Raw genomic sequence first — 23,866 nt, 5'->3', positions numbered from 1 at the left:
GATCACTCTGCACATCCCTCTGCAGAGGGATTTCTCCTGAGGGTGTCTGAGACAGGCCAAGGGGGAATGGTTTGGAGCTGAGGCAGAGCAGGGTTAGAGTGGAGCTGAGGAAGAAGTTCTGCAGTGTGAGGGTGGTGAGAGTCTGGCACAGGCTGCCCAGGGAGGCTGTGGCTGCCTCCTGCCTGGGGTGATGAGACCTTGAGCAGCCAAGTCCAGCTGAGAGGTGTCGCTGCCCATGGCAGGGGGGTTGGAGCAGATGATCTCTGAGGTTCCTTCCCAGCTGAGCCATTCCAGGCTCATCCAGTCCAATCCCCTGCCAAGGCAGGGTCACCTAAAGCAAGGTGACACGGGAACACATCCAGAGTTTGGAATGCCTCCAGAGATGGAGACTCCACTGTTCAGAGGCAGAGGCTCTTTCTGAGCAGCTCCAAGGCTGCTCTGTGAAGGCAGCTGTGGGGCTGCCCTGTGGCTTTGTGCTCACAATGTTGTGGAAGCCTTTGGCAGTAACCAATTTGCTTTTCTTGTCTTTCCTCAGAGACTTTGATGGACACGAGGACGGCGACGGCCGAACTGGGCTGGACTGCCAACCCTCCTTCAGGGGTAAGTGCCCCTTGTCCAGCTGAGCCTTGGGCCAGCCCTGGAGCTTCACCTCTTTGCCTTAAACCACTGGTGGGCATCTGAGGAAGCCCCAGTGGGAGCAGCAGTGCCCCATGAGGTGGCCAGGCCACCGCCGTGCTGAGACGTGTGGCTGCTCCAGGGCTGTGTCCCTTCCCTGAGTTGGTCCCAGGGTCTCATTCAAGGTGGAGCTCTCCTGGCTCCCCGCATGCTCTCTACAACTACCTGAAAGGACATTGTGGAGAGGCTGGTGCTGGTCTCTTCTCACAGCTAATTAGTGACAGAAAAGAGGGAATGGCCTCAAGCTGCCACTGAGTAGGTTTAGACTGGACAGTAGGAAACCTTTTTTCCCACCAAGAGTGGTCAGGGATTGGAATGTGCTGCCCAGAGAGGTGGTGGAGTCCCCAAGCCTGGCTGTGTTGCAAGGTGGTTTGGATGTGGTGCTTGGGCCTATGGTTCAGGGGTGACCTTTGTAGAGTAGGGTTCTGGGTTGGACTTGGTGACCCTGAGGGTCTTTTCCAACCTGAAGGTTTCTGTGATTCTGTGATGTCTCCTCCTCTGCCTGTCCTCCTCCCAGGTGAAGGGTCTGTCCCCAGCTTGTGCCTTGCCTCTCCCTGTGCCAAAAGCCTTGTAATTAGGCAGCATTAGCAGGCTCCAAGCAGCTTTCATACCTGGAACATCATCCATAATTGCACTCGGCAGTGCTCTTCCCTGGCTATTAATGTCACTTTTATGAAGTAATGAGGAACAAAACACCCTGAGACACTTAAAACATCTTTTTTATATCATACCAGCCTTTGAGGAATGGAAGCATAAAATAACCTGACTCACATTCCCCTGGCAGATAAAGTGAGAGACAAGCCAGGGAGGAGAGGAGCGCTGGTGGGAGGAGATGCCAGCTGATGGATGGACAGCATGGTGGGACAGGCAGCTGGGGGGGAAAGGATGGGTACAGCAGCAAGGGCTGTCCCTGGGGCCTCAAGGATGTGGCACTAAAGAATGCCAGCTTGTGTCTTTGTTGGGGTGTGACTGGCTTGGTCATGTCCTCACATCACCACAACAGCTGAACCACACACGCAGTGGGCACGAGATCCTATGCAGGCATGCCAGAGGCCCTTCACACCTGGACTCAGCCACTGAATTGCTTTGGAAGAAACCTGGGCCCAGGTGAACTGCTGGCAAAATGCAGGAGGCTCACAGGCAGGTGGTGGAGATGAGGCATAAAGAGCTGCCTGCAGCTGCTGCCTCTGGTAGCTCACAGGAGGCAGGTGAGGAGCTCCTGCAAAGGCTCTGCAGCACACATCCCTGCACCCCTCTGTGCACAGCCAAGTCTCATCCTCTGACAGCTACTGGTGAGCCTTCTCCTTTACAGGAGCATCTCTGAGGTCTTCCACAAAATACTTTAGACTCCCAGGTTCAGAGCTGTGGAGCTGGTCTGGGCATGTGTGTGGAGTGTGGGAGTGTGACCTGGGGCAGGTCTGGAGTGTGACCTGCACTGTGCAGTCCCCTTGCTCCTGCTGGGCTCTCCTGTGCAGCACCAGGACCTGCTCTGGGTGGAGGCAGAGCATCTGTGTCTGCCCTGGGGCCAGGGCTGTTGGGCATCTTAGGCAGGGACATGGACAGTGACTACAAAGATGCTGAGGGCTTTGGAATGTCTCTGAGGGGGAAAGGCTGAGAGAATTTGGGCTTTAGTCTGGAGAAGAGCAGCCTGAGGGGGATCTCATCAATGCTGATCAATACTTCAAGGGTAGATGTCAGGAGGATGGGACCAGGCTTTGCTCAGTGGTGCCCAGGGACAGGACAAGGGGCAATGAGCACAAACCTGAACATCAGAAGTGCATCTGAGCATGAGGAGGAACTTCTTTGATTGAAGGGTGGCAGAGCCCTGGAGCAGGCTGCCCAGAGAGGTGGTGGAGTCTCCATCTCTGGAGACATTCAGAACCCACTTGGCCAGGTTCCTGTGTGACCTTCTCTAGGTGACCTTGCCTTGGCAGGTTGGACTGGATGACCTCCAGAAGTCCCTTCCAACCCCTACCATTCTGTGATTCTGTGGAAAGAGGTTTTAGCATCATCTGGCAGTGGTGGTGAGAGTGTGTCGGTGTGAGCTGAAATTCCCCCCCCACCAACAATAACCAGGCTAGCTCAGTCTGGAAGCAAATGAAAAGCTGTATTTACAAGCAGAGTCTAAAATCTACGATGAAATGCAATGAATATGTACAAATATACAAAATTCACAACATTCACAAATATATACAATCAACAGAAAAGCACAACCGATCTCCCTTTGCTTCCCCCCAAGGGGACCCTCCCAAAGGGGCCTCTCTCTCCCAGGAGCTTCCCCCCTGACCCCCCTGGACAGAGAAGCAGAGTTAGTTAAGCAGAAAGTTGTTAACTTAGCTGCCAAGGTCAGTACGTGTTATCTTCAGCCAGAAGAGAAGAGGAAACAGCAGCCAGACAGCCCAGCAACTGCCCCCACTGCCGAACGCAGAATGTGCAGAGTGCCCACTTTGTTTTGGGTAATAGTTCTTAAACATTTCTATCTGTCCAATGGAAGTGTTTAGAACAATCAGTATTTTGCTTTCTTACACCCAATAGTGACTTATTTACATTCTTTCACTTTCTCTGTTTTGAACTTTGCAAGGAAAAATTAAAAAGACAGTTTCAAACCATCACAGAGAGGCATGCAGGGGCAGCAGGTGATGGTTTCCTCTGACCTTGGCCTGTGTGGTTGTTCTGCATGTGCCTCGCATCATGCATCCATGACCACATTCCTGGGCCCCTCTGGAGCACTGGGATTCTTCTTCAGCCCTGCCCTGTGCAGCCTGAGCAGCACCTCCATGGCTCGTGGGCCACCACCAGTTCCTCCGCTTCCTTCTCCTTGGTTTCAAGCGACAGGAGCAGAGGAAAAGGTTTCAGTCTGTACCAGGGCAGGTCCAGGCTGGATGCTAGGAAATATTTCTGCGCTGGAAGGGTTCTAAGACACTGGCACAGGCTGCCCAGGGCAGTGCTGGAGTCACCATCCCTGGGGGTGTCCCAGCAGGCTGTGGAGCTGGTGCTTAGGGACATGGTTTGGTGATGAGCCTAAACTGGGTGGAAGGTTGGCCTGGATGAGCTTGGAGGTCTCTCCCAGCAGGATGTGTTGTGTGATTTTTGTGAGGGTACTGGTTCACAGCAGCTGAACAGGAGCCAGCAGTGTGCCCAGGGGGCCAAGAAGGCCAATGGCATCCTGGCCTGGATCAGGGACAGTGTGGCCAGCAGGAGCAGGGCAGTCATCCTACGCTGTGCTCAGCACTGATTAGGTCACACCTTGAGTGCTGTGTCCACTTCTGGGCTCCTCAGGTCAAGAAAGATGTTGAGATGCTGGAATGTGTCCAGAGAAGGGCAACAAAGCTGGGGAGGGGTCTGGAGCACAGCCGTGTGATGAGAGGCTGAGGTTGTTAATCCTGGAGAAGAGGAGACTCAGGGGAGACCTCTTTGCTCTCTACAGCTACCTGATGGGAGGTTGCAGCCAGGTGGGGGTTGGTCTCTTCTCCAAGACAACCAGTGACAGAAGAAGAGGACACAGTCTCAAGCTGTTCAGGGGGAAGTTTAGGCTTGATCTTAGAAAGAAGTTCTTCACAGAAAGAGAGATTGCCCTTGGGATGGGCTGCCCAGGGAGGTGGGGTTGACACCTGGAGTTGTTTAAGAAGAGCCTGAATGAGGCACTTAGTGCCATGGTCTGGTTGATTAGTTAGGGCTGGATGATTGGTTGGACTTGATGATCTTGGAGGTCTCTTCCAACCTGGTTGATTCTGTGTAGGGGGAAGTTTAGGCTTGGTCTTAGAAAGAAGTTCTTCGCAGAAAGAGAGATTGGCCTTGGGATGGGCTGCCCAGGGAGGTGGTGGGATTGATGTCCCTGGAGGTGTTTAAGCCTGGCTGAGGCACTTAGTGCCATGGTCTGGTTATCAGTTAGGGTTGGGTGATAGGTTGCACTTGATGGTCTTGGACATCTTTTCCAATACGGTTGTCCCCGTGTCCCGTGTGCCCCTATGCCCCCATGTCACCTGTGCCCCAGTGTCCCCTGTGCCCCTGTGCCCCTGTGCCCCCCTGCCCCCGTGTCCCTGTGCCCCTGTGACTCTCCTCCTTCCTGCTCCCCGCAGTGGGAAGAGGTGAGTGGCTACGACGAGAACCTGAACACCATCCGCACCTACCAGGTGTGCAACGTCTTCGAGCCCAACCAGAACAACTGGCTGCTGACCACCTTCATCGGGCGGCGCGGCGCTCACCGTGTCTATGCCGAGCTGCGCTTCACCGTGCGCGACTGCAGCAGCCTGCCCAACGTGCCCGGCTCCTGCAAGGAGACCTTCAACCTCTACTACTACGAGACCGACGCCGTCATTGCCACCAAGCAGGCTGCCTTCTGGACGGAGGCTCCCTACCTGAAGGTGGACACCATTGCTGCTGACGAGAGCTTCTCCCAGGTGGACTTCGGGGGCAGGCTGATGAAGGTGAACACGGAAGTGAGGAGCTTCGGGCCCCTGACCCGCAGCGGCTTCTACCTGGCCTTCCAGGACTATGGCGCCTGCATGTCGCTGCTCTCCGTCAGGGTCTTCTTCAAGAAGTGCCCCAGCGTGGTGCAGAACTTTGCCATCTTCCCGGAGACTATGACGGGGGCGGAGAGCACCTCTCTGGTGACCGCCCGCGGCACCTGCATCGCCCATGCCGAGGAGGTGGACGTGCCCATCAAGCTCTACTGCAACGGGGATGGGGAGTGGATGGTGCCCATCGGCCGCTGCACCTGCAAGCCTGGCTACGAGCCTGAGAACAACCTGGCCTGCAGAGGTAAGCCTGCCCTGGGCACCGCCTGCTGCCAGCGCCTTGAGCCTTCTGGGCAAAACGTGTGGCCCTGCACAAGGTCCTTGGGGCAGCCTCTGGGGGGAGATCTGCTCCGCACCCTGCAGCTGTCCTGAAGTGGTTTTCCCTTGGGGACTGGGCAGGGATTCCTCAGTCCATAGATGCACAGCATGGGTTGGGCTGGAAGGGACCTTGAGGATCCTCTAGGATCCCTGCCATGGGCAGGGACACCTCCCACCAGCACAGCTTGCTCAAGGCCTCATCCAGTCTGGCCTGAAACACCTCCAGGCAGGAGGCAGCCACAGCCTCCCTGGGCAACCTGTGCCAGTCTCTCCCCACCCTCATTATCAAGAATTTCTTCCTCATCTCCATTCTCAATCTGCCCTCTCCCAGCTCAAAACCATTGTCCCTCATCTTGGCACTCCCAGCCCTTGTCCAGAGTCCCTCCTCAGCTCTCCTGGAGCCTCTTCAGGTCCTGGAAGGCTGCTTTGAGGTCTCCCTGGAGCCTTCTCTTCTCCAGGACACTGCCCTTGCCAAGGGTCAGAGAGCAGGAGGCTGCAGGTTGTAAGGTTTAGCACTTTCCTGGTTCTCTGTTTGACTTCTGCCTCCTTGGAGGGGCTGTGTGCCTGTGCCTCACCCACCTGCTGGGTTCACCTCCTAGGGATGCTGCCAGGAGGCTCCTGGGAGGCAAATGTGCTCCTGACATCTGTTCAAAGCCTTCATCAACCTGATCTGAGCCACTTAACAAGCCTGAGGGAATTGTCACCAAGGAGAGAATAAAATAGAGCTGGAAGAGCACAAAACTCCCTTTGGTATTTGCAGGCTGAGAAAATGGCTTTGTGGGGATGGAAAGAGAGGAGTGGTTGAGCTCCCAGCCTTCTCCCATCCCCCCAACCCCCGGGCTGGGGCTGTGCCTGGCAGGGGGGGTCAGAGCAGAGCAGTTTCGTGCTGCCAGCAGAGCTGGAGGCTGCCAAGGGCTTCCTTGAGGCCAGCTTGGAGCAGTGGCACCTGGCTGCCTGCTGGCAGCACGGGCAGGGCACAGCCTTCCCCAGCCCTGAAGGGGGTTGGTGTGGTCTGGGGTCAGGGGCATGGGGGCACATTGCCACCACCAGGCTGAGACTGGGGTTGGGAGGAAAGGATCTGTCTGGCACTGAGGGTCATGGAAGTGTTGGGTAGGAGATTCATAGAACCCTGGGCTCAAGCTGTGGCCTCAGCAGTGCCTAGTCCAGGGGCACACTCCCTGCCCTGCTCCTGCTGCCCATACCATTGCTGCTCCAGGCCAGGCTGCTGGTGCCCTTCTTGGCCTTCTGGGCACTCCCTGGCTCGTGTTCAGCTGCTGCCACCCAGCACCTCCATGTCCTTTTCTTCTGGGCAGCTCTGCAGGCACTCTGCCCCAAGCCTGCAGTGCTGATGGGGTGGTTGTGACCCAAGTGCAGGGCCTGGCACCGTGTTGGACTTGATGATCTTGGAGGTCTTTTCCAACTTAAGGATTCTGAGTCTGTTGTGTGAGAGTTTCTTTCGTGCTGCTGTGTTTCTGGCTGCGGCTTGCTGCTGCAGGCCTCCCTGCTGCTGTGAGGTGGTGCTGCTCTCAGCTGAGTGGTGGCACACTGTGCTCACAAGCCCCATGGCACTGCCTCCTCTGTCCCCTTTGGCACCTTGTGCCTGCTGGAACCATGGGTCAGTGTGGGCTGAGGCTGTTATTGAATGCAAAATGAATAATTCATGTGGTGGGGCAGCCTGGGCTCCATTCAGGTTGATATTAAATCCATTTGTCTTGCTCTGCCCCATCCCTCAGCCTTGCTTTGTGGTTTCCATGCCTGGTCAAGGTGCAATGCATCATCGTGCTGGTGGGGAGGAGAGGCAGGAGCAGGGCTCACTGGGAGGGTGAGGAAATGCTTGGAGACCTTGGAGGAGCAGGGTGGGTGGATTTTGCTTGCTCTCCTCCAGGGAGATCATTAAACCCTTTCTCTGCTGGTGTGTGAAGCCTAATGATGGAGATCAGCTTTGTGCTGGGTTTTCACTTTGTGTTTCTAAATCCAGGTAGGAGGGGTGAGGGAGCAGCCCTGCTGCTTCCTGGGCTGGGCTGGCTTTCCATTTCCCTCTCCTGGCAAAACTCTTGGCCTGGGGTGGGCAGGAGCCTCCTAGCTGCCATGGCTCTGGATGATGAACCTCTCTGCTTGCTCCCAGCAGCTGGAGAGCTGAGCTAGCAGGGGGACAACAGGACAAACCCACCACCACACAGCACAAAGTGAGCACAGAGCTGGGCTGCCCTGGTGCCATGCAGAGGCTGCTCCCCCAGCTCCTGGGCATCCCTGGCTTGCCACAAGGCAGCTGACCCCCACCTCACCCCTGTCCAGGTGCCCTGCAGCTGCTGAGCGATGCCCCAGGCTGTGCCCAGCATTTGCCAGAGCTCCGTGGGTGTCACAGACTGGAGCAGGCTGCCCAGGGAGGTAGGGGAGGCCCCATCCCTGCAGACATTCAAGGTCAGGCTGGATGTGGCCCTGGGCAGCCTGCTCGAGTTGGAGGTGTCCCTGTGACTGCAGGGAGCTGGACCTTGGGAGGGTCCCTTCCAACCTGATGCAGTCTCCTGTGAAGCTGTCTCCTCTCACTAGGAACCAGGGATAGGAGGAGAGGAAATGGCCTCAGGTTGCAGCAGGGGAGGTTTAGGTTGGACATGAGAAGAAACTTCTTGACTGAGAGGGTTCTCCAAGCCTGGCACAGGCTGCCCAGGGAGGTGGCTGAATGCCCATGCCTGGAGGTGTTTCCCAGAGGCAGAGCTGTGGTGCTGAGGGCCATGGTTGTGCCCCAGCCTTGGCAGAGTTAGGGAATGGTTGGATTGGATGTTCTGAAAGGGCTTTTGCAACCCAAAGACTTCTATGATCCTGTGACCAGGCTCCTGTCTCCTTCTCCCTCCTTCATCAGCCTATGCTGCTTCCCCCAGCTGGGCTGCACTGGAAGGCAGCAGCTCCCCCATCTCCCCTGGCTCTCTCCCCCACCTCTCTCCCCCACCTCTCTCCCCCACCTCTCTCCCCCACCTCTCTCCCCCACCTCTCTCCCCCACCTCTCTCCCCCACCTCTCTCCCCCACCTCTCTCCCCCACCTCTCTCCCCCACCTCTCTCCCCCACCTCTCTCCCCCACCTCTCTCCCCCACCTCTCTCCCCCACCTCTCTCCCCCACCTCTCTCCCCCACCTCTTCAGGTGGTGGTGCTGGAGGGGTGTTAGGATGCTGCCCTTTGTTTGCAGGGCCTTTGCCTTTGCCTGGCAGCAGCCTCCCAGCTTCCACCGCTGGGTGGAACAGGCAGCCCAGTTTTACCAGCACCGTGCTGCTGGGGAGCAGCTGTTCCAACCAGAGAGCCTCCAAAGAGGAGAGAAAGGAGAGGAGCAAGAGCGTGGGTTTCATTCTGCATCCCTTCCCCTCTGTAACAGTTCAGCAAGGAACATGTCCAGGAAAGCCTTGTTAAGAGTTGGTTTAATGAGTGTGATGGCTTTTAATGGATGTCCTAATTAGGCTTCATTAGACAGAATGTTGCTGCGGTGGCCTCAGGCCCTTCTCTGTCCCCAGCACAGGGATGGGGACCAGCCCTGCAGCCATGGCTCTGTGCCTCTGGCCCCACAGCCTGAGTGGGCTCTGGGTCATCCCTGGCATCCAGACCCCTCCAAAGGAGGAATCACAGAATTGGTTTGGTGCAAAAAGCCATTAAGGGTCTAAGATCATCTAAGGTCAACCTTCAACCCAGCACCACCTTGGCACCAAACCACAGCCCCAAGTGCCATGGCCACAGGTTTCTGGAACACCTCCAGGCATGGGCACTCTACCATCTCCCTGGGTAGCCTGTGCCAATCCCTGACCAGTCTGGCAGCAAAGACATTTTTCCTCATCTCCAACCTCAACCTCCCCTGGTTCAATTTCAGGAGTAACCTGGAAAATTCCCTGGGCAAGGCATAAGTGGGGGCTGGGCTGCTCTGACCAGACCTCTGTGGCCTCAGAGGGACTGGGGGCTGGCCCCAGAGCTCTGATGTGTGCTTTTATTTTTCTGTCTGCCACTTTTTTTCTGCTCTTCATCTTGTACCTTGGACCATTTATGTGTTTCCCCTCCCCATAATGAGAACTTTTGAGTCTCCTATTGATTCCAGTCTTAAAAGAGGAAGAAAAATGCCCTCCTTGATGTTTTTTCTAATACTTTTCCTTCCCCAAGGGTCTTTTCATGAGCCTGTTTACAAACAGGAGCATAAATCTGATTCCAAAGCCTTGGCTGGTTAATGGCCCATCCAGGAAGGCTTTTACAGTAGCTGAAATGCTTGGAAAAACCTCATTTTTGGGGGGAGCTACCAGAGTGCAGAGCTCCATGTGACCTTGCAGGGGATGCTGTGGGCACAGCTCCATGAGAGAGTGGTCAGGTGCTGGCACAGGCTGCCCAGGGAGGTGGTGGAGTCTCCATGCCTGGAGGTGTGCAAGAAGCTGTAGATGTGGCTCTTCAGGGTGCAGTTCCGTGGCCATGGCAGTTGGGTCATGGTTGGACTCGAGGACCATGAAGGTCTTTTCCAACCTGCATGATGCTGTGTGATCTACCCCAGATGCTCCTGCTCTGGCAGGGGGCTCGGGCTGGATGATCTCCAGAGGTCCCTTCCAACCCCTGCCACGTTGTGTGTCATTCTGGAAGCATTTCTAACCTCAGCCTGGGGGACCCAGCCCTCAGCTCAGAGCCATCATGTCAGGGGCCCTTTGCTCTCTGGCCAGAGCAGGGATTGTTCTCTGGACAATGGGAGAGCCGCGAGGAAGCGCCGGATCCGGCCCGTGTCCGGTAGCTCCATTGTTCCCTCCCTGGTTTGCAAGCAGCCTGCACCTGGCAAAGCCTCTGAGTCAGCCCAGGGCGCCTGGAAGCCCTTCTGGAAGTGTGTCCCTTGTGTGCTGTGCTTTGGGTTTTGTTGGCTGCTCTTGGCTCTGTGTTGTTTCTCTCCCCAAGTCACGCGAGCTCTCCCCTGGCCGCGGCGCCTCTTGGCTGCGCTCTGCCTGCCAAGGGGGGAGGCTCTCACCCAGCTCCAGGGATGGGCAGCTCTGGAGCAGCTCTTCAGGAGGCAGCAGCTCTCCCAGCAGCCTAGCAGAAAGGTTGGGGTTTAGCCCAGCTGGGGACTAATAACTTTTTAACAGTAGGAGGTGGTTTTTTAACTCCAGCTGGCTACTAAGCACAGACTGGTAGGGGCTGGAAGGGACGTCTGGAGATCATCCAGTCCAGGCCCCCTGCCAGAGCAGGGGCACCTAGATCAGGCTGCACAGGAATGCAGTGGCCAGGAGGGTCTTGAAAGCCTCCACAGAAGGAGACTCCACAACCTCTCTGGGCAGTCTGCTCTAGGGCTCCAGCACCCACACACCAAAGAAGTTTTTTCCTCCTGTTCAAGTGGAACCTGCTGGGTTCTGGTTTGTGGCTGTTGCCTCTCATCCTGTCACTGCCACCTCTGACAAAAGCCCAGCCCTGTTCTCTTGACCTCTACCTTTTAGGTGCTGATCAGCATTGATCAGATCCCCTCTGGGGCTGCTCTGCCCCAGGCTGACCACCCCCAGCTCTCAGCCTCTCCTCAGCTCAGAGCTGTTCCAGGCCCCTCAGCAGCTCAGTGGCTCTGTGCTGGACTCTCTCCAGCAGTGGTGATAGGTTGGACTTGATGATCTCTGAGGTCTTTTCCAACCTGGTTGATTCTGTGAGTTCTTTGTCCTTCGTGAGCTGGGGAGCCCCCAGCTGGATAGTGTACTGCAGGTGAGGCCTCACCAGGACAGAGTAAAGGGGGAGGAGAACCTCCCCCAACCTGCTGGCCACACTCTTCTTGCTGCACCCCAGGATGCCCACAAGGGCACATTAGTGGCTCCTGGGCATCCTGCTGGCCACCAGTGGTGCCAGATCCTTCCCTGCAGTTGGGGCTTTCCAGCAGGTCAGCCCCAGGCTGTACTGCTGCAGGGATGGTTCCTCCCCAGGGGCAGGACTCTGCACTTGCCCTGGTTTGACTTCATTGCTTTGTCCAGGCTGCTGCACCTTGTCCTGCTTTCCCCTGGCTGTCAGGGAGCTTGGCATGGGTTGGACTCACCAGCCAGGTCCTGGGGCACTGTGAGTAGGTGCAGAGGAAGGATGGAGCTGCCCAGGGTGAGGAAAAAGGCAGAGCAGTGAGCAGAGATTCCTGAGAGGTGAATTTTGTACCCCCTGCCAAACCCTCCAGCTGGGGTTGTTGGGCAGCTGGACGGTGCCAAGTGGAGCCCTGGCTGGTAGCTGCCAGGCTGCTGGAGGAGGGCATTTGTCACCCCTGTGTGTCAGAGATGGCTGAGAGTAGGAGTGCAGGGATTAAATCAAAGCATCATTCGTGCTCTTCAGTGAGGTTTGGAGGAGCCCTGGGAGGATCCATCCATCTTCAGCCAGCACAGCATGGCCATGAGCTGAGCCAGGGTCACAGCAGCTGGGAAAGCCCCTTCAGGGCACCCAGTCCAACCCTTCTCTGACTGCCAGGGCTGGGGCTAACCATGGCCCTCAGCACCGCAGTTCTGCCTCTTGAAACACCTCCAGGGATGGGGATTCTGCCTCCTCCCTGGCCAGCCTGTGCCAGGCTTTGAGAACCCTTTCAAGGAAGAAGTTTCTTGTAGCCCCATTCAGGTACTGGAGGCAGCTCTAAGGTCCCCCTGGAGCATTCTCCTCTCCAGGCTGAACACCCCCAGCTCCCTCAGCCTGTCCCCACAGCAGAGCTGCTCCAGCCCTCTGATAATCTTCATGGTCCTCCTCTGGACCCACCCCATCAGCTCCATGTCCTTCTTGGCCATCACTGAAGTGCCCAGCAGGGCTCTGCAGGTTGCAGGGCAGAGATGCAGCTTTCTGATTGGGAACTTCTAAGCACAGCCCCTGGCAGCACCTCTGTGCCTGGGAGCTCTCTGGGACCCACGGTGAGTTTTTGTGCAGCTCCCTTTGCTGCTGGTCCTTGATGGCTCACACAGGCCCTGAGGAGTGGGCACACTGCTCCTGCTTGTGGGGAGGATGGGAAGAGCTGAGAGCAGGGTGGGAAGGCAGCACTTTGAAGCCAGGCAGCCTGTGCTGGGTGTGCCTGCCTGGTTCTGCTGCTCTTGCCCCCAGCCTGCAGCCTGCATCCGAGGGAATTGCAGCCCCGATGCGTTTCGCAGGCTGTGGTGGTGCTGGGGCCGTGCAGCCCTGGGGCCATGTCTGTGTCTCTGGGCGGTGCAGCCCTCCAGGCGGTGCAGCCCTCCCGGCGCTGCCTGCTGGGTGCCTCCCACTGTGCTCGCCGCAGCCTCGGCCGTCGGCTTCCCGCAGCGTGCAGTGTGCTGGGCACTTGCCTGCCTGCACGGAGAGCAGCTAGCAGGGCTTCTGCCTGCCTGCAGGGCGGGGAGGGCAGAGCTGCCTGCCTGCCACCGGGGAGAGGCCACCTGAAGGCTGAAAAACTGATGAGCTGCTTTTGGTTGGGATTTTTTTTTTTTGTATCTCGTTCTTTTTTTCTTTGGTGTGCTTAAAGGTAAATCCATTTTACATCAAAGGTGTCTGGAACACCTGCAAGGGGATTCTAGCAAGGGGATTCTCCTCCCTTTTGTGGGGGTTTCATGGAGAGGTGCTGAGCCTCCTGCAGGAAGTTTTGGTTCAGGAACCAGGTTGTTTTCTTAATGATAAAATTGTTTGCAGAAAGGGGTGGTGGTGGGAATGGCCTCAAATCCTTTTGCAGTGGGCTGCAAGTGCAAGAAGCTGCAGTTCTTGCAGGCTGTGGCATCCTCAAACTCCTTCTCTCCTCTCCTTCTCCTCTTCTCTCTCTTCTCTGACTAAAGCTTCCCTGAGAGAGCAATTAAAAAGTGCAAGTTGGTGCTAACCAGGAAGATTTATCCTGGAGAGTGGAATGCTTGGAGCCCACCAGGCTCCCAGCCTGTCCGTGGGTTCTCTGGTGTCAGACTGGTGGTGATGGCTTGTCTTGGCAGCAGGATATCACCCATCAGCACAGCATCAGCACCCCAAGCCTTTTGGGGGTAAGAGGGACAGCTCTGGCCTGCAGTCACAGCATCACAGCAGGGCAGGGGTTGGAAGGGACCTCTGAAGGTCATCCAGTCCAAGCCCCTGCCAGAGCAGGGGCACCCAGGACAGGGCACACAGAGCACATCCAGGCAGGCCTTGAAGGTCTCCAGAAAAGGAGACTCCACCACCTCTCTGGGCAGCCTGCTCCAGCCCTGTGGGGCACTGCAAGCTGGTTGCCAGCCCTACCATCACCCCTCAGGTCCCCAGACCTCTGGCAGTGACCTCTTACTGCTGGGTTTCAGCAGCCCCCTAAAGATGCTCCCTCCCACCCTTCAACATCTGTGTCACCCTAGGAAAGGGGTCCTGCTGCAAACCCTTGCCAGCAGCTGTGCTGTGCCCCCTGCTGTGCTGTGTCCCTTGTGCTGGGGCAGGGTGAGCAGTCCAGAGACAGGTTTAGGGTGACTGAGTGCTGAGCACTCAGCCCCAGCAAGCAGCGAAGCCATCAAGCATCACTGCCAGGTTTTATGCCTCATCATTTACAAACACACCCCTGGTGCTTAAACAACTGGAAACAGATCGTTAAGCACATCATTAATCTTCCCCTGCCCACCTAATCAACAATCAATTCCTCCTGCTGCAGCCTGAGGTGATGCAGCTCTCCACACAGCCCCGCAGAAAGGAGAGCTGAGGCCAAGCCTGGTCCCCTGCTCACCCCAGCCCTGCTGCAGCTCCAGACCTTGCTGGCTCTGGGAAACCTTCCTGCTGCAGCTCCAGACCTTGCTGGCTCTGGGAAACCATCCTGCTGCAGCTCCAGACCTTGCTGGCTCTGGGAAACCTTCCTGCTGCAGCTCCAGACCTTGCTGGCTCTGAGAAACCTTCCTGCTGCAGCTCCAGACCTTGCTGGCTCTGGGAAACCTTCCTGCTGCAGCTCCAGACCTTGCTGGCTCTGGGAAACCTTCCTGCTGCAGCTCCAGACCTTGCTGGCTCTGGGAAACCTTCCTGCTGCAGCTCCAGACCTTGCTGGCTCTGGGAAACCTTCCTGCTGCAGCTCCAGACCTTGCTGGCTCTGGGAAACCTTCCTGCTGCAGCTCCAGACCTTGCTGGCTCTGGGAAACCTTCCTGCTGCAGCTCCAGACCTTGCTGGCTCTGGGAAACCTTCCTGCTGCAGCTCCAGACCTTGCTGGCTCTGGGAAACCTTCCTGCTGCAGCTCCAGACCTTGCTGGCTCTGGGAAACCTTCCTGCTGCAGCTCCAGACCTTGCTGGCTCTGGGAAACTGAAGTCCAGGCCAAGGCTGAGCTTGCCCTCCATGGGCAGAGGCAGTGACTGGTACCCTCTGGGCTGGAGATCTCTGCCTGAACCTTGCAGCCAGGCTGGGGTTGGCCATCAGGAGGGTGGATCCCATGCTCTGTGGGTCCCTGTCAGGCTGTGCTGCCACCCAGCATGACCTGGGCAGCTGGCTGGAGAGAAACAGTGAGGTCCAACCAGGGCAAGTGGGGAGTCCTGCAGCTGGGGAAGAACAACCCCATGGAGCAGGACAGGCTGCGGCTGAGCAGCTGGAGAGCAGCTCTGGGGAAAAGGGCCTGGGAGTCCTTGTAGGCACCAGGCTGCCCATGAGCCAGAAATGTGCCCTCCTGGCCAAGAAGGCCAAGGGCATCCTGGGGTACAGCAAGAAGAGTGTGGTTGAAAGATGTTCTCCTCTGCTCTGCCCTGCTGAGGCCTCACCTGCAGTGCTGGGTCCAGTTCTGGGCTCCCCAGCTCAGGAAGGACAAAGAACTGCTGGAGAGAGTCCAGCACAGAGCCACTGAGCTGCTGAGGGGCCTGGAACATCTCTGAGCTGAGGAGAGGCTGAGAGCTGGGGGTGGTCAGCCTGGGGCAGAGCAGCCCCAGAGGGGATCTGATCAATGCTGAGCAGCACCTAAAAGGTGGAGGTCAAGAGAACAGGGCTGGGCTCTTGTCAGAGGTGGCAGGGACAGGATGAGAGGCAACAGCCACAAACCAGAACCCAGCAGGTTCCACTTGAACAGGAGGAGAAAACTTCTTTGGTGTGTGGGTGCTGGAGCCCTGGAGCAGGCTGCCCAGAGAGGTTGTGGAGTCTTCTCTGGAGACTTCCCAACCCCACCTGGGTGTGTGATTGGCTCTGGGTCATCCTCGTCTAGCAGGAGGCCTGGACTGGATGATCTCCAGAGGTCCCTTCCAACCCTTCTGTGGTGAATGGTTTTGGCTTTGCTCAGTGTGAGGCTTGTGGTTCAGCTCCCTCAGCAAGAGGGGAGAGAAGGCATCACATCAGCCTCCCCTGGAGCTGCAGGAGGCTTAGGGCAGGCACAGTGTCTGTAATTACAGGAGAGGAAAGCTAATTGGTAATAATCACAATTAAGAGCCATGTGCTTGCAGCTGGCAGGGATGTATGGGTGGGAGAAGTGATGGAAGGAAGCTGAGGCCATGGGCTGCAGGGTGTGCTGTGCTCAGGACCTGGGGGTGCTGGTGGGGAGCTGGACAGGAGACAGCAATGGGCACTGGCAGCCCAGAAGGCCAAGGGCAACCCCTTGGCCTTCTGGGCTGCCAGTGCCCATTGCTAGAGCTGGAGAGAGAGGATCCTGCCCCTCTGTTCTGCTCTGGGGAGACCTCACCTGCAGGGCTGTGCCCAGCTGTGGGGCTCCCAGCACAAGAGAGACTTGGAACTGATGGAGAGGGCAGGAGGAAGGGCAGTGTGAGAGGGTGTCTGGTCCCTCTGGGTGTCCCATCCCCACTCAGCTGGTCCTGCGGGTGCTGCTGGAAGGCAGGGTTTGGTTGCAGGCAGCTGAGTGCAGAAAGAGACCTGACATGAATAATGAAACTGTAAAATATTGTTGGGATTTATCTTTTTTTTTTTTTCTTTTTATCATCTTTTAATATCTGGCAGGAGTGTGTGAGCAGGAGGCCTTGGGGGGCTGGCAGTGACAGGTTAAAGGGTTCCAATAAAGATTAGCTGCTCCACTATCTGCTAAGGAAATTGCATCAAAGTGCTTCCTCCTGCTCTCTCCCATTCATTTCCTCTCCTGCCTGCTGGAGCTGCCTCATATCCTGCTGCAGCAGGCAGGGGCTAAGAGGCACTTCCATTATCTCAATCATTCCTCTGCTTATCAGGCACTTAGGGGTCCCTCTGCACTGCCATGCCTCGGAGGTGGCAGCACCACAGGACACAGCCAGCAGCCAGACGGAGCTGTGACCACCCTGGCTGTGAAGCCAGGAGCAGCTCCCTGCTGCCAGCCAGGTGGTGGAGCTGGGTGGAAGCCTGGTCCCTTTGGGCACCTGTGCCCTTGCCCAGCCTTTGGCTTGTGGGGGCCACCTGAGGGTTATGGCAGATGCCAACTGTTCACCAGTGCTAAGCTGGGTGGGACTGATGGGGAGGGTGAGAATGAGACACTGCACCTGGGAGGGACTGGTACCTGAGAAGGTCCGGCAGCTGGGAAGGGACTGGCACCTGTGGTGGCCTGGCAGCCCACAGCTGTGCTCTCCTTGTCTTGCAGCCTGCCCCGTGGGGACGTTCAAGGCCAGGCAGGGCACAGGGCTGTGTGCCTCCTGCCCCCCCAACAGCCGCTCCGCCGCCGAGGCTGCGCCACTCTGCAGCTGCCGCAATGGCTTCTACCGGGCAGACCTGGACCCCCCGGCAGCTGCCTGCACCAGTGAGTACCAGGGCAGGGCTGGGAGCTGCAGGGCCTCTTCCTGCTGCAGGGAGACTGCAGGGTCAGAGCCATCAGCCTCTGGGGCTCCTTTCCTGCCCCCACCCTGCTGCTGAGGGGAGCGACAGAGCTGCTGGGTGGTCACCCCCCACAGCCCCCTGCCCGTGCCCAGCAGCAGGCCTTCGTTCTGCCTCGCTCAGAGCAGGGCTGAGCCTCCCTGGCACCACGTGGCCCTTGTTGGCACCTGTGGCCCCAGTGTGCACCTTGACCAGCACACCTGCCCCTGGGTCACGTTGTGCTGGACCAGTGCACTGCATGGCCTGTGCCCATCTACACCTGTGCAGAATTCCAGTGGGCACCTTCTTCACCCAGGTGCCCAGGCTGCCTGCAGGGCACTGCCAAGGAGCCTTTTTGTAGCTGCCACCTTTAAAGCTGTGTTTGAGCTGTGGCTGAGAATGCCTTAGGTGCAAGTGCTGGCAGGAAGCAGAGGTGGCAGCCCATGGCAGGAGGGTTGGAACTGCTGATCTCTAAGCTCCACAACCCATTCCCTGGATCTGTGACCCTCTGGTGTCTGGAGGTCCCTCCCAGCCCCTGCAGCTCTGTGCTCTGCCTGCTCTGCTGGCTGCCTTGAGTGCCAGAGCAGAGGCAGGCAGCAGGCAGCACAGCTGCAGAGCATCTTTCTCTTTCTCATGCCTGCTTGTGGAGCTGCCTCACAGTCTGGCAGAGCTATAGCAGTGCAGTGCTCACAGGAAAGTCCTCTTGGCTGGTTTCTAATTTTTCTCATCCCTACTTGACTTTACCAGGCTCTGGTCTGAGCTGCCTGGCAGAGTTTCTCCATGTCAGAGGAGTAAATGCCAGTGTGGAGCTGCAGGCACTGCCGTGGACCAGAGCCCTTCCTGAGGATGATGCCTGTGAGAGTGGTTCCTACCCTCTGCCCCAGGCAAGGGAGGGAAGGGGTTGCAGTTAAGGGGGGATTCAGCAGCTGGCCCCTGGGCTAGGGAACGAAGATGGTTTGGTCCCTTTTGTTCTTGCAGAAAAGAAAAGAGGCTGCTCAGGTATGGAGAGTGGATAGGTTAAGGTTCCTGAGAGGTGGCAACTGCTGGGGGTACCTCCCTGCTCTGCTCTGTGGCCATCTGGTGAATTGATGTCATAGCATCAGATTCACAGAGTGGGTTGGGCTGGAAGGGAACTTAAGGATCCTCTAGTCCCAACCCCCTGCCATGGGCAGGGACACCTCCCACCAGCCCAGCTTGCTCAGGGCCTCATCCAGCCTGGCCTGAAACACCTCCAGGCAGGAGGCAGCCACAGCCTCCCTGGGCAACCTGTGCCAAGCTCTCCCCACCCTCACTCTCAACAATTTCTTCCTCATCTCCAGTCTTACTCTCCCCTCTCCCAGCTCAAAGCCATTGTCCCTCATCCTGGCACTCCCAGGCCTTGTCCCAAGTCCCTCCCCAGCTCTCCTGGAGCCCCTTCAGGTACTGGAAGCTGCTCTGAGGTCTCCCTGGAGCCTTCTCTTCTTCAGGCTGAACAGCCCCCAGGGGTTGGAAGGGACCTCCAGAGATCATCCAGTCAGGTCACACAGGAAGGCATCCAGATGGGTCTTGAAAGTCTCCAGGCAGGACACTCCACAACCTCTCTGGGCAACCTCTCTGTCCTTCCCCCCACTTCTGCCCCTGATGTGAGCCCCACATCCCTTCTCTGAACCCCTTTGGACATCTCCACTGAGCTGCAGGCACTGTGGGGGAAGCCCAAGGTGGGATGTCTCTGGTACCTTGGGTCCAGGGAGGACACTGCACTGGCATCTGCCCCCAGACAGGCACAGGTACTGCATTACAGGGAAGGAAATGTGAAGGGAATGGATTTTTTAATCTTGTTTTGTTTAATCTTTTGGTTCCAAAGGCTGCAATTTCTCTCAGCACTTTAGCACAAAGCTTCCATCCATGGTATCCATGGCAACAGCTCACACAGGCTCCCAAAGTGCCTGCCTGGGTGCAGTTAAGGGGGCAGGGGCAGAAGGTAGCTCAGGCAGGGTGCTGGGCAGAGGTGGCCTCCTCTGGACCACCAGAGCAGGAAGTCAGCCTACAGCTTCCAGGTACTAGAAGGCTGCTCTAAGATCTCCCTGGAGCCTCTTTTCTCCATAGAGGCTGAACAGCCACAACTCTCCCAGCCTAAGTGGCTCCCTGTGGCCTCCTGCCCCATTCCAGCAGTGCTTGCGGTGGGAGCTGCCCTCAGCTCCTGCCCTCCAAAGCCTCTGTGCTGGCTCTTGGTGCATTTAATCCATGCAGTTTTGATGTCCTCCAGCCTCAGAGCTGCTCAGGAGACAGCAGGCAGCACAGGCTCTGCTCCATGCTGTTAAATACCTGAGTTCCCAGCTCCACACCTCGATCCCTTCATGACTGCTTTCCCTCCCTGCCTCCCTCCTCCGCAGCAGCTCCATGGCCTTGCTCTTGCTGTGCTAATCTGTGTGAGACCTGCTCCAGGGGAGCACTGCAGCTGCCTCAGCATCACCTCAGCACTACAGGGGCTCCCTCTTTGCAGGTGGATCTGCCTGTGTGCTGCAGGGGGGGTTTCTTTTGCACACAAAGTGCATTTGTGCCATGGGAGTCTTCGTCTCCAGCTGTGGGACTGCCCTCTGTGGCTGGCAGTGTTGGGTGCTCAGCACTGCCAACAACCAGAGCCTGGCTCTGGGCACAGGAAAACTGTGGAGACCAAATCACAGAATGGTCCAGGCCAGAAGGGTCCTCCAAAGGTCATCCAGCCCAACCCCCTGCACTCAGCAGGGACATCCTGCACTAGAGCAGGTTGCTCACAGCCCTGTCCAGCCTCACCTTGAACATCTCCAGGGCTGGGGCCTCAACCACCTCCCTGGGCAACCTGTTGCAGTGTTCCATCAGCCCCCTGGTGCAGAACTTGTTCCTCACATCCAATCTCAATCTGCTCTGCTCTCATTTCAAACCATTGCCCCTGGTCCTGTCCCTGCAGCCCTTTGGGAACAAGGCTGAGGCAGGAGGTGCAGAGTAGTCTGATGGACAGAGGCATAGAGTGTTCCTCTGTGTGCCCCCTTGGCTCCTGCCGAGCCCCAGCACAAGGAGTTGTGCAGGGACCCATCTCAAGCACTCTTTCCCTCCTGGTAGGTGTCCCCTTGGTCTCCTGCCGAGCCCCAGCCCAAGCTGCTGTGCAGGGACCCCTCTGAAGTGCCGTCCCCCCGCCCCGGCAGGCGTCCCCGCGGTCCCCAGGCGCGCTGGGCACAAGGTGCTGTGCAGGGGTTCGTCCCAAGCGCTGTCCCCACCCCCGCAGGCGTCCCCTCGGGCCCCCGGAACGTGATCTCGCTGGTGAACGAGACGTCCATCATCCTGGAGTGGCACCCGCCGCGGGACACGGGCGGCCGCGACGACCTGCGCTACAACATCGTCTGCAGGAAGTGCGGCGCCGACGGCCGCGCCTGTGCCCGCTGCGACGACAACGTCGCCTTTGTGCCGCGCCAGCTGGGGCTCACCGGCACCCGCGTCCTCATCAGTAGCCTCTGGGCACACACCCCCTACACCTTCGAGATCCAGGCTGTCAACGGCGTCTCCAGCAAGAGCCCCTTCCCCCCGCAGCACGTCTCCGTCAACATCACCACCAACCAAGCTGGTGAGTCCTGGCAGTGCCAGGGGGGGTTAGCTGTGCCCTGCTGGGAGGTTTTAACTGTGCTCTGCCAGGGGGAAGTTTAGCTGTGTCCTGCCAGCTGCATGTGGAAGGAAGCTCCAACTCCATTGAGACTGGGGATGAGGAAGAAATTCCTGATGGTGAAGGTGGGGAGACACTGGCACAGGTTGCCCAGGGAGGCTCTGGATGCCTCCTCCCTGGAGGTGTTAAACCTTTGAGCAACCTGGGCTGGTGGGAAGTGTACCTGCCCATGGCAGGGGGGTGGTGCTGGATGGTCTCTAAGGTCCCTTCCAACCCAACCCATTCTAGGAGTCTGAGTCTATTTTAAAAGAGCTTCCAGGTGTGAGTGGTGGCTGCAGGAAGCCTGCAGTTAGTCCTCATGGGCTGGAAAGCAGGAAGTGGGCAGAGAGGCAGGACCAGAGGGAGGGACAGGGCTGGATGTCTGCATGCTGGGCAAAGGGAGAGCTGAGCTGTGGGAGGGCCCAGGGTGAAGACTGGTGTGAGGTTTTTATGCCCCTCTGGGTTCCCTGGGGATGGGACAGCATTGCCATTGCCCTGCTTTGCCCAGGTGGGAGCAGGCAGATGGGGGGAGGCCAGCCTTGAAATGCAGCCTGGCTGCCTTGCAGCACAGAGGGAGCAGCACCCCAGGGCTGAGCTCTGGCTCCCTCTCTTTCAGTACTTCCCTCTCCCATCGCTTTCCTCTTGTTCCCTTTCCCAGGCTCCCCTCTTCCTTTCCCTCCCTCTTCCTGATCAGGCCTCAGGAGCTGAACAGGCAGCTCTGAGCCAAGCTGGGATGCTGGCAGGGTGGATGTGCAGATGGCAAGGGGGGACCTGGTCCCAGGCTGTAGTGAGGAGCACAGGGAGAAGAGGGTATGGAAACCCATCTGCTGTGCTGGGCACAGACAGGGAGTGGTAATGTGTTTATTTGCTCATTCCCTCGTCCCCCTGAGACTGCCTAGGAGCTGGGAGCAGCCAGGGCCATCAGGCTGTACCCCACTGCTCCCTGCTTTGTCTTGCAAAGGCTGAGTCTTGATGTGGAGATGTTCCCAGTGCCTGGGGGCTACCCTGGTGGAAATGCAGCAGGTGTGTCAAGGGCAGGAGCAGGGCTGTGCTTCTAGAATCCCTTTGGCTTTGCAGTGGGATTGCCACCTCAGATCCCTTTGGATTTGCACCCAGTGTCCCCACAGGGTGCTGAATCTGGGCTGGTTCAGTGCACCTGGCCCTGGGGGCTGCTGCCAGCCCCTTCCCTGTGCTAAGCAGGCAGACAATGCAGCAATCAACAAAGAGCAATCAGCTGAGTGCTTAATTCCAGCCCACGGGCATCTTCCTGGAGTGGATGTGGAGAGATCAGAGCCCAGTAAAACACCAACAGGATTAAATATGTTGGGTAAACAAAGGTGGTGCTGAGCTGTCAACATCTCCCACTGCAGCCACGTGGAGAGAGCTCCTGCTGCTGCCAGATTCCCCCTGGCACAATGCTGTGCCCCCAGTTGACCATGCCAGGCTCAGCTATGTCCCAGACCTATGCAGAGGGAGGCATTTTCCCTGCCCAGCACTGCCTGCACAGCAAGGAAGATGAGGAGGAGGACAGAGAAGAAGGCTGGATAGAGACCTGACCCTACTGGCAGGTCATGCCAGTGCCACCTGAGCTGGGGAGAGCCTTGCCAGGGCTCTCTTGGAGGCCTCTGGTGGGATGGGGTGCAGGATCGAGGTGCTGCTGGCTGGCTCTGGCCCTCTCAAGCATAACTTGGAGGGCAAAAAGCCTTTGGCAAAGTGGCCTTTGGGTCATTCAGTGGTTTGGTGTCTTAGAGTGTATGGATTCAAGCTGCAGCAGGGCAGCTTCAGCCTGGATGTCAGGAAAGATTTCTGCACTGGAAGGGTTCTCAGACACTGGTACAGGCTGCCCAGGGCAGTGCTGGAGTCCCCATCCCCAGGGGTGTTCAGCAGTGTGTGGAGCTGGTGCTGAGGGACCTGATCTGGTGGTGACCCTGCAGTGCTGGGGTGAGGGTTGGACTGCAGGAGCTTGGAGGTCTCCTCCAACCAAGGCTATTCTGTGATTCTTGGTGGTGGGAGGAAGGCCTTGCTGCTGCCAGGCATGCATGGCTCCAGGCACACTCAGCTCCAAGGGTACTCTGGTGCCCAGCAGGTGCCCAGCCCTGAGATTGCTCCAGAGCATGTGGAGAGTGGGGCAGGGAGCAGCAGCAGTGGGGGTTAGGTGCCTGGCAGCTGTGTCAGGGAACCTGCTGGCTTACCTCTGGTGTGCTTCATGAATGGGTGCAGGGTGGTGGTGCATGGCTGGGAGGGACTGATTGGAAACACTGTCAGGGAGGGGAGGGGGTGGGACAGATGGACAAATGTCTGCATGCTTGGCCAGTGCTGAGCACCTTGCTTGCTCCAAGAAGATGCTCAGGGCCCCTGTGGTTTGCTCTCTGGGACACCTTGGCTGCCTTTCAGCCTTGCACCACGGCCTGGGGGTGGGCTAGGAGCTGCAGGAGGGTTTGAGGCTGTTCTGCAGGTCGTGGAAGTAGAGCTCCTGGGAGAGGCACGTTTGGGAGCTGAGGATGAGCATCCCCTGAGAGCCTCTAGTGTACAGCCAGCATTTCCTCTGGGACAGGGCTGAGCCAAACTGTGCTCAAGCTGCAGCACCCTGGGGTCCTCTTCCTGGGCTGGGGTGTTTGCTGTCATCGTGCTCAGGGTGGGAGATGACTTTTGCTCCTCTTGCTGCCAGCCTGTGGGGTGGCAGCCATGGCACAGGCTCTGGCAGCGCTGGGTTCTGGGTGCTGGCTCCCCCAGACTGTTACAGCAAAAGCTGGCAAGCAGAGCTGGAGACCACCACTGAGCCTGGGTTGTCTCCTCTGGGGAGAGCTTCTCTCTGTGTGTCCCACGCTGGGAGACAGCCTTGGGCCAAACAGTCCCAGGGAGAAGGAGCACTGAGGATTTCTCAGCCCCTAATTAAAAAGAGTAATTGGTTTAAGTACCAGAATTCCCTCTGCAGCCTGCTGCTCTGGCTCCAGACAAGCTGCTGGGATGCTTCTCTTCCCCACCCCTAAGATGTGAGCTCATGCCACCGGGTGGAGGGGGACAGCCACAGGCATGGGAGGTGCTCCATGTGCCCAGGAGATTTGTC

General features: G+C 57.8%; 1 protein-coding gene across 1 annotated transcript in view; it reads left to right on the top strand.

Moving 5' to 3' along the window:
* The first annotated feature begins 543 nt into the window (after positions 1-543).
* The window catches only part of EPHB1 (EPH receptor B1), a 40,655-nt gene continuing 17,332 nt past the window's right edge, over positions 544-23,866 (top strand). The window contains exons 1-4 of the mRNA XM_054385684.1: positions 544-600; positions 4,755-5,436; positions 16,939-17,094; positions 20,389-20,724. Coding sequence (XP_054241659.1) covers positions 544-600; positions 4,755-5,436; positions 16,939-17,094; positions 20,389-20,724 — 1,231 coding nt within the window. The remainder of the gene's footprint in view (positions 601-4,754; positions 5,437-16,938; positions 17,095-20,388; positions 20,725-23,866) is intronic.

The sequence above is a fragment of the Indicator indicator genome, chromosome 13, assembly GCF_027791375.1.
Source record: "Indicator indicator isolate 239-I01 chromosome 13, UM_Iind_1.1, whole genome shotgun sequence".
NCBI classification, from domain to species: Eukaryota; Metazoa; Chordata; class Aves; order Piciformes; family Indicatoridae; genus Indicator; species Indicator indicator.
Note: the sequence above shows the minus strand (reverse complement) of the source record. Positions and strands in the feature narration are given on the sequence as shown.